The sequence below is a fragment of the Hippocampus guttulatus genome, chromosome 3 (genome assembly GCF_054856545.1).
Source record: "Hippocampus guttulatus isolate MCC_2025c chromosome 3, RoL_Hgut_1.0, whole genome shotgun sequence".
Taxonomy (NCBI): Eukaryota; Metazoa; Chordata; class Actinopteri; order Syngnathiformes; family Syngnathidae; genus Hippocampus; species Hippocampus guttulatus.
This window is the reverse complement of record NC_141263.1, coordinates 13,966,724-13,980,400: the sequence shown is the minus strand read 5'-3', so window position 1 is coordinate 13,980,400 and position 13,677 is coordinate 13,966,724. Positions and strand designations below refer to the sequence as shown.

General features: G+C 40.5%; 2 protein-coding genes across 2 annotated transcripts; one reads left to right on the top strand and one right to left on the bottom strand.

Annotated features, from left to right (window-relative positions):
* The first annotated feature begins 315 nt into the window (after positions 1 to 315).
* Positions 316 to 4,194, top strand: cyb5b (cytochrome b5 type B). Its single transcript, XM_086107716.1, has 5 exons — positions 316 to 750; positions 2,188 to 2,316; positions 2,710 to 2,736; positions 2,831 to 2,859; positions 3,035 to 4,194. Exons 1-5 carry the CDS (start codon positions 562 to 564, stop codon positions 3,114 to 3,116), a joined length of 456 nt encoding a protein of 151 aa, XP_085963842.1. The 5' UTR covers positions 316 to 561; the 3' UTR covers positions 3,117 to 4,194.
* A 4,238-nt stretch (positions 4,195 to 8,432) lies between these two features.
* Positions 8,433 to 11,807, bottom strand: LOC147207572 (histamine H2 receptor). The gene is made up of 2 exons (XM_086106836.1): positions 11,038 to 11,807; positions 8,433 to 9,534 (listed from the first exon to the last, which is right to left on the bottom strand). The coding sequence occupies exons 1-2, from the start codon at positions 11,798 to 11,800 to the stop codon at positions 9,242 to 9,244; spliced, it is 1,056 nt and encodes a 351-aa protein (XP_085962962.1). The 5' UTR covers positions 11,801 to 11,807; the 3' UTR covers positions 8,433 to 9,241.
* Positions 11,808 to 13,677: the final 1,870 nt, after the last annotated feature.

Genomic DNA, 13,677 nt, shown 5'->3' with positions numbered 1-13,677 from the left:
AGGCCGATCAACACATCAATTTCAACTTGTTATTGCAGAAGACGCAGATGACAAAATGAGCTATATATTTCGACTAGATCCACTTTTTCTTATTGTGAATATTATACCACCAAATTACAATAATCCCACACAAATGAAAATTTGGTGCAAATGTCACTGCAACCTCGCATAACACATATGCGTTGCAGCAGCGCAATTTTGACAATTTAGGTCATGTGATGTGTCAAGTACTTGAATTTGATTGGTTTTCACTTCGTACGCCACCATTTGATTGGCTAGCTGTGGAGGTTGCTTCTGGTTGCCAAATAGCACAGATGTCATTGGTCATGTCTCTTATCTGCTGATGTCCGGGGGCGTTCAGACTTGAGGTGCTTTTCGTGTATAGAATTGCTTTGCAACGAAAGTTTACGTTGTTATCCTTCAACGATATTTAACGTTTTTCCGTATTAGAAGTGCAATTCAAACGAAGATTGCTGGCTTGGAGTCAACCCCTGGTTTTCAGAATCAAAATTGACCAGCCGCTCAGTCGCGACATCTGTTTTTGTTGCAGCCGAACAAAATATGGGTGAGGAAATTATCGGCAACCCAACAAACGAAGACAGACCTGCTAAGGGTGAAGAAAAATGCAAAAGTCTAAATGACGATATCAAGTACTACACATTAGAAGATATACAAGTCCATAATATGAGCAACGACACATGGCTCATTATCCACGATAAAGTTTATGACGTCACGAGTTTCCTCGAAGAGGTAAGGCTCAGCTTTGAAAGTTGATGAAAGTATTTGCGTGATACGGCAATGTCGTTTTTATGCAGTTCAGTTTCGCTGCCCTTATTTTTAGCTGTGTGTGTTTTCAATGCACTGCATGTTTGCACTGTAGTTGAGAGGAAAGAAATTTCATCTGTGCTGTATGTTGTACATAGAGCATATGTGACAATAAAGCTGACTTGACTTAACTGGATAGTTGCATCGTTACTTTGCGCTTTGCTTCGAGTTTCGTAATTTCGGCCAAAGCTACTTCCTGGAGGTAGCTAAGTATTCTCTGTGTCATACACTGACGTGGTAACCTATTGGCCATTCAAACTGCAAACCGCGCACGCGCAACCTGCACGTTGTGCCCAAACGAGGTTACGTTCGTTCGTATTGCAGGTAAAAGTGCAATTTACAACAGTGGACGTAACTGACGCACCGTTTATTACAGTTTGCAACTTGATCTATTAAACAGACGTTTTAATAAACTTTGTGACGTCAATTGACTTATTAACATAATGGTGGATAATAAATTTACATAATACTGTACCGATGATTAGTGTATACACGGATTTGTATTTTGCATATACATGTCTTATTCATCTATTCATATACTGCCTAGATAAGTGCAGTGATAACGTCGTGCAGCCTGCGTGTTTACATGTAAGTTTCATGAAACATGAAAAATTGAAATGATAAAACCGCAGATTTGTAGGTTTTATTATAATCTGATTTATAACTTCAGGTTTATGCCATGCCTGTTTGGTAGAATTTTGTAAAGTTGTTGTAGCTAACGTTTAAAAGTCTACAACTCAAAGTGTTCAGTAATTTAACAATTTAAGTAGATAAACAGGCTTTCATATTAATTGATGTTTCATCTGCTCTTATTTTAGCCAAAGCATGAGAGCCTATGAGACCAAAACATATATGTATCATAAATGTGGTGGCTATTGTAATACAGAATCAGTTATTGCTTGTATGTTTTAAAAAAAAAAGGACATTGAAAAAAACAATTACATCTTAAATCATAATACTGAGAGGGAGAAAAAAATCACAAGCCCTGAAGTTATGAAATTTTAGTTTTACAGCACTTTTCACTGCAAGTGATTCATATAGTTATGGAATACAGTCGTACATGTATATCAATACAATCAAAATAAAAAACAAATCAAGTCTATTTAATCTTACTGCAATGCCTGCCTGAACAAAAGTGTTTTGAAAAATGTCTACCGAATAGGCAGCGATATTGGATGTCCATTCAAGGCTCTATCACATTGGGTTTTTGATCTTGTGTGAGGGTCAATATAATAAAAGGAGACCACATTGATGAACAGAATGACACCAAATGTCTTGTTATTTTGAGACTAATAGAGAGAAATGTCAAATAGTGGGCCTATTGCGAGATTTTATTTTTGTTTTGTGTATGCGTGTGTGTAGCATCCAGGAGGTGAGGAAGTGTTGCTGGAGCAGGCCGGTGCAGATGCAACAGAGAGCTTTGAGGATGTGGGTCACTCCACAGATGCCAGAGAGATGCTGCAGCAGTTCTGCATTGGGGAGCTTCACATGGTAAACTACAACTTTTATTGGCTTTGACAGTCAATGTTTGCTTTCATTCCGTTACCACGCAGAAGAAAACGAATCCTGCCACATCATGCATAAGGCTATGTGTGTACAGGGTAAATGATCGACAGCTCGTTGGTCATGCATTCTCTCTCTGATAGGTTGGTCTTCCTTGAGCATGGTGGATTAAAAAAGAAAACCCATAAACAAACACTGAGAACTGCCCTGAGTCCCCTTTTAATGATTACTTCCTGATCCTTTTCATACAGCTCTTGGTTCACATTAGATTATACAGTCATGTAAAGTTTTGGCCGTTTTGTGCAGTGGGTTTTGTAATGAGCACATTTTCTGAAGTTGTCTGCCACCAGCAATTTTTAAATGTACCGATTGTCTTTGCAGGATGACAGAAAAAATGAAAAGCCAAAGGTAAGAACAGAAGTCTTGACGGTTTAACTTTAGAGTTACAAAACAAATATAATTTACTCATGTCTTTGTTTTTATTTTCTGTTTGCTGCTGCAGGATGTAAACGTCACTACAGAAGAGTCAAGGTCAGTCATCAAAATTTCTTCTGGACTATAGAATATGTAGATATGCTACACTGTACTAGATATCTAAAGGAAAGTAAAATGGCTGCTGGAAGTGATGTAATGTTGATGACATTATCATCATTGATGAATGTTCCATATTCTGAAGATGTTGATGTGCTTTATCCCCCGACCTCAGCAACTCCTGGACCACATGGATGATACCAGCCATTGCTGCCACCCTCATTGGCATCTTTTATCGCTTCTACATGTCATCTTGAGTGCCGACATTCCCATATGATCCCATTCTCTTCATCTTGAGGCCTTGAAATGTTTGACCAAAACCACCTCGCACAGTTTACCCCTTGAACGGTCTCACGGTAGAGAGGGAGGACGGCAATTGTTCGTCTGCCCTCGAGTCATCATCCACCAAGTCCAGCAGTCAAGGAGAGACTATTAACCTCACTGCCTCCAGGTTTCATCGCATATTTTTTGCCTCTCCTTGTCATTTTATTTAACTATGCATCTGTTTGACTCAGTTTGGTCTATGTTGATTTTATTTGGCCGCTTTGAAGAAACAGTCAGAAACTTCAACACAGGAGGAAACTGCATCAAGATTTTCAATCTAATCAGGATCATGGTAGACTAAAAATGTGTTGTTTTTTTATTCATTTATCCGGAGAGAAAATAATTACTGCTTCAGTTCAATGGCATCGATCTGATGTCAGACTTGATTGCATCCATCATGGATCAGTTTAAGCATAACATAATAAATGGCATTACAGTGCATCAGTTGTTTTCCTATTTCCCCGAAAATAGTGAAATCCATTGCAAATCTATGCTTGTCAAGGAAGAATACAATTCATAAGTAGGGTTTGTCTTATTGTTGTTCTTTTGTCAAAATGGGTATTCCTCCTAAAGCACGTCTTACTGACCCGTCCCAAATATTTTTGGTGAATTGTACTGGCAGCTGCTGAGTAAGTTGCATCAATTTAAATTCCTTCTGTCTGCAAAGGATATGTTAAACACGAAATATGAAAAATATCTGGAATCTGGTTTCTCTGTTTAGTTTTTTAAAAAATTACCAATTCAGTTGCAAATTGTACATCACTGTCTTTTTTTTTCTTTATATTACACAATTGAAACACATTGTCTACCTGTGCAATTGGAAACCCTTTATCTGCCCATGAAGCTGCACTGTTTCAGAAATTGGGTTATGATTTATTACTGCTTGCACATGATCATACCAGTTGCAGAAGCAGAAGTTGACGTTTACTATGCTGACAGCTTTTGTGTTTGCCATCTCATGTCATTGAAAACCTGATGAAAATAAATATTACACAAATATATTCACAACAACTCCCCACAACAACTTTGAATACGACTGACCGATTGACATTTTCACAGATTGAAATCAACTCATTATCTGTGATGGAAAATGTGTAAAAACTCGATTACACCCACACACGTGCATAAATATAGATGCGTAGGAGGTTTACGTATTGTTAGCCTAGTAGCAGCATTGCCCAAGTCATTTTTGAAAACAACAATGTCACCAAAAAAGAAGATTCCAGTGGCCTCAATTCAGTCTTTATAGATTTCTGGTCTCTTGGTGGCAGTGAATCTTCACAGACATAATGAAAAAGAAATAACTTTGTTGGGGGTTTTTTTGTTGATTTGTTCCCCCCTAATTGTTATTGTGATGTGCAAGTCGAAATAGGTCAATCATCCATCCTCGTTTGTCCGAAATATCACCCAAAGTGACATCAAGGCAAAACTTCACTCATCGATCCTATAATTCGACATAAGTAGCAACAAATGTCATTGGAGGCCAGTCATCAACCGTCCATCGAAATTTTATGGGTCTATGGTGGGGGGGACATGACCGGTCAAAGAGGCGTACATCGTTACTGTCTAGAGGTCAAAATGTCACCCGTCCATCTAATTTTGATATATGTTGCCGATTCTCTCTTTCATAAAGATGTCAAAATGTCTAAGAATCAATATGAAGACTAAGACAGATGACGAATCCAGATTCAGGGGTAACTAGCTCTAAACCTGACTGATTATTCATTAATTAATTCGGGGGGCAAAACTCTTGTTACTTTGGTCCATAAACCTTAGAATATATAAATCTGATACATGACTAGTATTGTTATTACATACAAAGCAGTGAGCTTGTACTGCCATATTCACTCTGAACACAAGGGGGCGCTATCAGCTCAATGTGTTGAGCTTCTCAATAAATAAACTGAACATGTTCGTCAAACCCACTCAAATGGAAACGGCAGGTACAATCAGTGGGCACATAATACACGCAAGGCCATCACACGCGATTGAAATGATGTTACACTCTGAAGAAGAGCAGCGATTGGCACTTAATTTTTACTTACCGTCTGTAGTGAGATGACAGCACCTGTGTTATTGAAAAACAACATAATGAACACACACATACACACGTTTCAATTGTTTTACATTTAGTATCTAATTTGTGCTCATTACTTTCATCCATGTCAGCGGGGATGACTGTGACCAGTGACCAGAATGATGCCTCCCTGTCAGAGAGCACCTGTGGGAGACTATGAAGCTCTCATCTGAACACGAGAGCCTGTCAATTATTGCAACTATTGGCGAGGCTGCTAATGCACATCTGTCCTGAGAGGCTAGTTGCAGCAGAGATTTCAAATGCCTGGAAAAACACTTAGAGATGGAGGGGTGGGGTGTGATCTTTGAAAGGTCAACTTCACAGGATATACATGCTCACCATGATTAGTTTTTGTGCGGACCGATGTTAAGCTGATATTTCACATTTGCACTCGAGGACTCGGTAGTTCAAGACACACCCACGTGAAGAGGAGCCTGACAGATCTTCTGTCCACTGAGAAAACCCCCAGGAGTGTTCTAAAAGCTTTGACAGCCGCCTAAAAGCTTCACTAAAACAAGCCACTTTCCCCCTGAAGGACTAGGAGGTCATTTAGGAAAATTCAGAATGCTTTCCTGCCGAGTCACCTTCGGTGTCACCGAAGCTGGAACTTGGCACTCTACAACAACACGAAAAGTGTAGCTCCCTTGACATCAAAGGGTTCAGCAATGCATGCAACAATTCCATTTTCCACCATTACCAGGAGGGAGCAGCTCAAGGACTCAGTCACTCAGTCACTCAGTCCAACATTAAGGTTACTTGTATACGATGATCCAATGAACTCAAATGCCCAGCTGGTTTGCCCATCAGGAAAATCATTATATTAAAACTAGTTTTAACTATTAAGTTTATGTGGAAAATCTTAGATGTATTCAAACCTAAACCAATGGCCACAAATGATGTTGCTTTTAATATTTTTTTGTACTTACATGTGGCTAGCTGACCTTTTTTCCTTATCTAATCTCAGAAAAATACAGATCGTATATTTTTCATGTAGTGCAACACTTTCCATTCGTATATTTTAAATTGTAATAAAATTGTTTACAATTTTCAATTGGTTGACAGGTATGGATTCTAAATGAACAACAAATTTAAAAATGATGCTATTTGATTTCTTAAAGTGCAAACAGCCAGTTATAGGGGGCACCAGATGGGATTTCTCCCAGTGTGCCAACCCTGCTTGTGGTCAAATGTTTGTGCAGATTTATTAAACTGACATCTATTTTTGTGCACAGAGTTAACAGTTTTACACTTCGGATCTACTGAGATCCAACAAGAAAATAGGAATAAGAAGCGCTTCATCTGTCCATCTCACACATTCAGTCGAATACTAATGCCAGGTAAAAGTAGATTTCTGCCTCCTGTCTGCTGTAATGTAACCATAGAACTTTATTTATACAGTACATTTTAAAAGTAGGGATGTAACAATTAATCTGCAATCGATTTAAATTGTATTTAAACTAGTTAAAATGTGTATCAATGTAAAAAAACTCAAAAATCGACTTTGAATTTTGGATTGTTGTACATTTACTTTTGTCATGTTCCGTTTTGTCACTAACAAAACACTGATAGGACAGAAATGTAGTTAAACAGACAAAATCATTACTTGATTTTCATGTTTTTTTGGGGGTGCAGGGGGTAAGTTTTTTGTTACTGTTTGTAACAAGGACTAAATGTAGATGTTAACCCTTTCATGCACCAATAATGATAACCTGTAACCTAACCTGACAACACAATAAGCTGTCCAGCGTTGTAACCGCTGTCCTTGAAAGGGTTGGACAACATTTTTGGTGATAAAATCAGTATTGAAAAAAGTTTTTTTTTTAATAGAATTATATCGAAATTGGGAATTGAAAATCGAATTGAAGCAAAGGTGAATTTTAAAGACAGCAAAAGTTGACACCAAAGTGCAAGTAACACCAAACAATAAAAAGTGTAATTGAAAAAAAACATTAAGGATAGGAAAGGAAACAGCCAATCCACTGAAGATGGTTGAGATGTTTTATCATTGTTGTGCAGTTAATAAGAGTCGAAAAACGTAATAATCGGAAGTACTGTTCCAGCCCTTTTCTTTCGTGTCGGTGACCATAAATAACAATTGCTTCAAACTTGAAGTCGAACTAAACAATAGGAGATAATCTTAGATCGAGATCTTAGCCGCTTCTTCACATTTGACAATTTGCTGTTAAAAGGGAGACAATTTTTAGAGATTTTTTTTTCAATATTTGTAAAGGCAGAATTTTCAAAACAGCTATTGCAACATATTGTATTGCATTGCCGCATATTTCATTGGATTGAGTGTTTAATGAAACAGTTTTTCAATGCTAGTGGTGAGTACCAAACACATAAAAAGTTTGAGAATGATAAGCCGCTCCGCATGCACTTTATACCACTGCACAGCTGACTCTCATTTTCCTCCACCATTGGTCCTCATTTAAACATCATGTATTCTTCTCAGATTATTAAGGGTGTCGGCCTACCGGGACAATTTCAATGCAAGTGGTTCGATTAAACTCTTCAGAATTTTACAGAAATGTAATTACAAGCTCCTGAATTCATCGCTCCGCTCCGGATGGAATGAACAGTGTTTGCAGGAAAACGAAAAGCACTTTTCACTTTGCTTTCCTGCCACAAAAACAAATGATTAATAATAGCACTCAGAAAGTGCAGAACACTGCCAAGGCCAAACTGATAAGTGGTACTGGGGGAAAAAAAATGTTTGTTTATTCTTTATTATATTGTGGGCAAGATATCGATGAAAGTACTTTGCTGATTTCCATAAAACCTTGGATTGGGATGGAGCAAGGGCCAAGGCAAAAAACAATTCAATGTTGGTGCAGTGCCAGGATAATTTTTTTCTTTCTTTTTTAACAGTTTGGTCTCATTTGGGGCGTAATAATGCATTTTGTTTTGCTGTTGCATTATTGCGATACAGAACCTGCAGACAATGCAGTATTTTGTCAGACAAAGCAGCTCGCGCAGTACAAAAGGCATAACGCTTTATTTCTTAGATTATTCATAACCCATATATTATCCAAAAAATAAATAAACAAATCTCTTATTTCACAACCAAAAATAATTCAAAGAAAAATCTGACATGAAACTTGGGACATTTTGGAATTCACAACATGATTACCCCCCCCCCCCCCATGCCTCCCCCATGAAGGCGCGGCACACAGCAAAGGCTAAATAAAATACATGGCATTAAATAGCTCAAAAGGGACACCTCCGCTTGCATCGCGAGCAGCGTTCACTGCGGACGCCACTCTGAAGAGGCTCCCGTTGGCAAAACGACAGATGAAGCGCTTCACAGCAAAACAAACAACCTCAGAAGTTATCCAAGTTATCTTCTGGCAGCACGGCCGCGGTGACCTTTTGACAGTGTCACTGCTTAATTACTTTTCTCCTTGCATACGCTCAAACGGCGCAACTTAAAGGTTAACCTCTCCCAGCTGTTATATGTCAACATTTTCCATCCTCGCGTTTAAAAATAAGGAAGAGGTGGATGGCGACGAGCCTTCAGTGTGCTTGCAGTCACGCACGTGCGCAAACTAATCGACTCCGAGCAGAATCTGACATTAGAAATACTCCTTTTGTCGCAACATGTCACAGAGACAGTTGTGCTGGGCGGGCTGGAGTGTTACTCGAAAACGTCCGAAAGTTGGTTTAAGAGGTGTTTGCTGACAGTGCATTCAACCCTTCAACACTGGGGGCCAGTTGGGAGGTAAAACAAAACAAATAGACAAACAACAACAACACAAAATACCACAGGAGTTATAAACACAACGATATCTTTTGACCGCATGTTCATAAAAGGAAATAAAACAAAGACAAAATAAATCCGGTGATATTTTAGAGGGCAGATCTGGTGCGAGCCATTTACATCTCAACTCAAGTCCACTTTGAATGCATTAACCAGTGAAGTAGCTTCAGTCATAAAAACACAAGTCCTCTGCCATGCCTGTATGGCACTTCTCAGAGCCGCTAGGCTAAGGTCATGAGCGTGCAGGTGGAGGAAACGCTGGATGAGCGCTCATGGACTCGATTGTCATCCAGGAAGCCTGAGCCAAACGGAATCACGGATGGTCTGCAGCATCCCAGAGTGTTGAGCAGTGGCGGGCAGAGAGCGTGAGCTAGCCTATGCGCGATGAGGTAGAATTTCTGTCGGAAGCTTTTGTTGATCCAAAAGTAGAAGATGCAGTTGAGGAAACCGTTGGACGTTGGCAGCCAAACCACCACAAATTCGACCCACTCTGGAACGGAGCTACCCGACAGGGCTGCGCGGGAAAACGGCACGAATGAGCACACAGGAGTACAGTTTATTTGATTTATTACGGTTTACTTTGCGGTTCGATTATTGCAGCTTCAGTCCCTCGCGGGGTTTTCATTTATGACCGTAACTCCATCTGTTACAGTTTTAACATGCTATTTTGTGGGGGTTCTTGCTATTTTTCTTCCTTTTAAGTCTGATCAGTCAAAAATTTGTCACATTTGTTTAAGGGAAATTTGTTTGACAAAAACCGAGACCATGAACATTAGAGATTGTTGACCCCCTCCGCAAGCCTCTTTGGGAAAAGTTCTTCATTTCTAAAAATACTCAGCATTAAGTCTACATTCAAGTTTACAATCAAGTAATCCAAAGTCAACTCGCCTTCACAAATATCGGATAGGAACTATTTCTTCAAGGAACTCTGAAATCGAAGATGGGAGCACGTCAATAATAGCCCAGCTGACTTTTTACTTGCAGTCTCCTCCTAAAACTTTCACTGGCTCTTGTTAAATATCATGTTCCTGGTAAATGTAGGAAATTGCTACAGGCTTTCAAAGAATCTTTTCTCAAAGACTGCAGGAGAATCCACAAGCGACTCACTCATCAATCACAACTATAAACCATTGAAGATAAACTAGGCCCCAAGAGTGACAATGTGAGAAAGTCATGTCCAAAATATCAGTACCTGCAGGAATCAGAAATGCTCATAAGAATAAAAGGTACACGTTTAGTAAAGTGCACAAAGGGCTGGTCCGGAACAATGGCAAAATGTCACGTGATCAAATTTTCCAAAGTGATGTGCACACTTTCCTCTTCCTTTTATTCAACCCTGTATTACACATGCAGATACCTCCCTATTGTGGTAACTCCACTGTTGTTTCATAATTGCCCCAAAACGTGTCACAGCCATCAACAATATATATTAGACAAATGTTTTTTTGCATAATTAATCATTTTAGAGATGAGTACCTCAAAAGAGGGGGTGAAAGTATCTTGGTAGGCGGGCACGGCACCCGATCACCCGCCCGTGGTGGGACGGGTCTGCTCTTATCCACGAGACGCCACTGGTGTTTTTATTGCAATAGAACCTGCAGTGTTAAAACTATTATGATTGACTCATCCGCATCGTTTGTTCTCCAAAAAGAAGAGAAACTGACATTATGTAGCACTTCCTTAAAAAGAAGAGAAACTGACATTATGTAGCACTTCCTTAAAAAGAAGAGAAACTGACATTATGTAGCACTTTCTTAAAAAGAAGAGCTCCTTTTTGTATGTGCAGATGTCTTATGGTCATATTTTGTTACTTAATTTACACCATGTGTAGTTAAACTACGACAATTGTTTATAAAGGCCACTTTTTTTTTTAAACAGATTTTCTCGACCGTTTTTAACATCTGTTAGAGTGGGGCGTAGGTTAGCGGCAATTGGAATATGACAGCAGTTGAGAACCAATGCTTCAGAACGCTTACAATGTATTTTCAGATTGAGTGAGTTTTACATCGGTGCTTACCGTTGTAGATCATAGCTGCCATGCACGGCGTCCAGCAAGTGAAGTAAGCAGCCATGACGGGCACCAGCACCCTGGAGGCCACGTTGTGTCTCCTCCGGTGCGTGCGCTCGAACTGGCGCAGTTTGCGGCTCTGTCTCCGGGCGGCGCACCACACTCTCATGTTGGCGTAAGCCATGACGGCGGAGCACGGGAAGAAGATGAAAGAGGCCAAACTCAGCGAGTAACCCACGTTGCTGGAGTAGGACGGGTTGCAGACCAGCGAGGCGGTGGAGAAGTGGACCTGGATGATGCCATCCGGGAAGCATATCGGCACAAGGAGGCAGGGTGGGAAGCACCAGGAGAAGGCGATCAGGAGCAAAGTTCGCCTCCTGGTCATCATGGACGAGTATTTGAGGGGGTAGAGCACCGCGATGTACCTCTCCAAGCTGATAGCGGCCAGCGTGTACATGCACGTGGAGTACACGGTAGCGTTGCAAAAGGCCACCAGATGACACAGCCGGTCGGGCCCGTCCGTGTAGTCCTTGAGGAGACTCACCCACAGGTTCAAGGGCATGACCAGCAGCCCGAAGGCGGAGTCCGCGGCAGTCAGTGAGAGCAGGAAGTAGCGGGAGCTCCTCGACCAGCCGGCCACGGAGGACGTGATCACCAGGAGGACCGCCATGTTCCCCAAAGTGATCATCACCCCCAGAACGATGATGACGCTCACCTTGACGGAACGGTGCGCGTCAAAGTCCGCGCTGGAGAAGTTAAGTGAAGCGTTCATGTTTTGCCCTCACCAAGACATTTTAGTAGCGAAACGTCCCCCCGCTGCCCACCCCCCCAAAAAAAGTGGTGCGTTCAAGATACGGGCTGACGTTCGCAGCGGAGGGAGGTCGCCCCGCAGCTTCTTGCAGCCATTTGCACAATCAACTGCACACCTGAAGCAATTAGTGCAGGGCTGCAGGTACAAAATGTCTCCCACAATCACTGGAAAGATATTATTTCCGTTGTGTTCAGTTTTGCACCAAAAAAAATTCCAAGGGTTCCACAGTAAGAGATAAAAAAAAATTAGAAAATGAACATTCTCATACATACATAGGCATTCATCTATTCTCTGTACCGCTTGTCGTCATTAGGTTGGCGTGTGAATTGGAGACTATATATAGGTAAGAGGTGATGTGTGTCAGCGCTAACCCGCTGACTTCATAAATTGTCCTTGCCACTCTTTATTTTTTTTTTCATATAAAAAATACCACTCAGAACATAAAGGCCAGCCTGGAGTCCATTCTTTAGCAACCACTTGATTGAGCTACAGGTGCATGACACTGGGACATGATTCATCAAAATTTAGCCTTCCAAGAAGTACGGCGAGCCTGGCAACAATAAATCATTGCTTAAAAAGAGCACACAGACAATGTACAGTATATATGATGTACAACATCCAAGCGGGCCTGGAATTTCTGAACCAATCATGTCAAATGTCCACAATCACACATCATCAGTCAAGCTCGTATCAAGCTCTGGTTACACGCCAGCATTGTTTGGTGTTTGCACTGCGACACTGGATAGTAAAAGAAGATTCGTTTTTAATTCATTTGAGTTGTACACTTTAGAGGTAAATAAAAACGTTTTGAAATCATTTATTTTGTCTCATTTTTTTTACGTCACAAAAACCTGACATTTGATACAGGGGCGTGTAACTCGATATATCCACTGTAAATGGCCTCTGCCAGGTGCTCGCCTCCAAAAACATGACACAACAAAGTTATCTCGTTCCTCAGCAAAACAGATTTTTTTAAAGTGTTTTTAATTAGAAAAATAGCACGATTCTTGCACTTCATAAAAGCATAAAGTACTAGAACAGCTTGATAGAAAGCCGTTTTAAACAATTTGTGCATCATGATTAATTGCAGCTACTTCTGGTGAGTGTGACTTGTCTACCAGCGGCAGTGTGGTACTGTACTGCCATGCAGGCAGAAGCAAAGAGAACCTTCACAGCTACGAGAAGCGACATACAGTAATAGCTGCCATAATATCAGTCATGTTTTGCAGAGGATTTATATGCCTGTGAGTATTTTTATATCGTCTGTTTACTTGCGTTGCTTCATCAGTTGTGTTTAAATATCCATTGTAACATGCCATCACTTGGACGCTAGTCATTAGCCCATCTATGGCTTTTCCCATTATGCGCTAGCATTAAACTAGCAGAATTCAAGGCAAAGTTATGTTGTTGTGTTTTATGTTTAGTTTGACAGTAATATTGAACCGGGAGTTGCTTTTTTTAACAGCTTGCAGCCTCTTTGAAGAACTGTTAATTATCTGACAAACTGCGCCTTGTTGTGAAGTGAGTTGAATTGAGTTCTCTGCCACCATACAGACCTCATATCTCTGAATTTTCCTGGCACGCCAAAGCAAATAATCATCCAAACAATGGCTAGTATCGCGATAAAACCACTGTGCTGTAAGTCAAGGACAGAAGCTGCCACATAAAGAAATATAAAGGGTTTGCAGTAGACATACAGTGCACACTAACACCTTCCTACCAAGATTCCTTGGGAAGAACAGACAGCGAGCTGCTTTTTGATACATTTGAGATATTTCCCCACTGTCCAAAAAGTGGGGTTTGCCCAATGTCTAACATGAAGCATACAGTGTTTGCTC

Coding starts and splice junctions, on each gene's coding strand:
- cyb5b (XM_086107716.1), top strand. CDS start 562: ATGGGTGAGGAAATTATCGGCAACCCAACAAACGAAGACAGACCTGCT. Junction 751..2,187: donor TCACGAGTTTCCTCGAAGAG/GTAAGGCTCAGC, acceptor GCGTGTGTGTAG/CATCCAGGAGGTGAGGAAGT. Junction 2,737..2,830: donor GAAAAAATGAAAAGCCAAAG/GTAAGAACAGAA, acceptor TTGCTGCTGCAG/GATGTAAACGTCACTACAGA.
- LOC147207572 (XM_086106836.1), bottom strand. CDS start 11,800: ATGAACGCTTCACTTAACTTCTCCAGCGCGGACTTTGACGCGCACCGT. Junction 9,535..11,037: donor GGCAGCTATGATCTACAACG/GTAAGCACCGAT, acceptor TTTCCCGCGCAG/CCCTGTCGGGTAGCTCCGTT.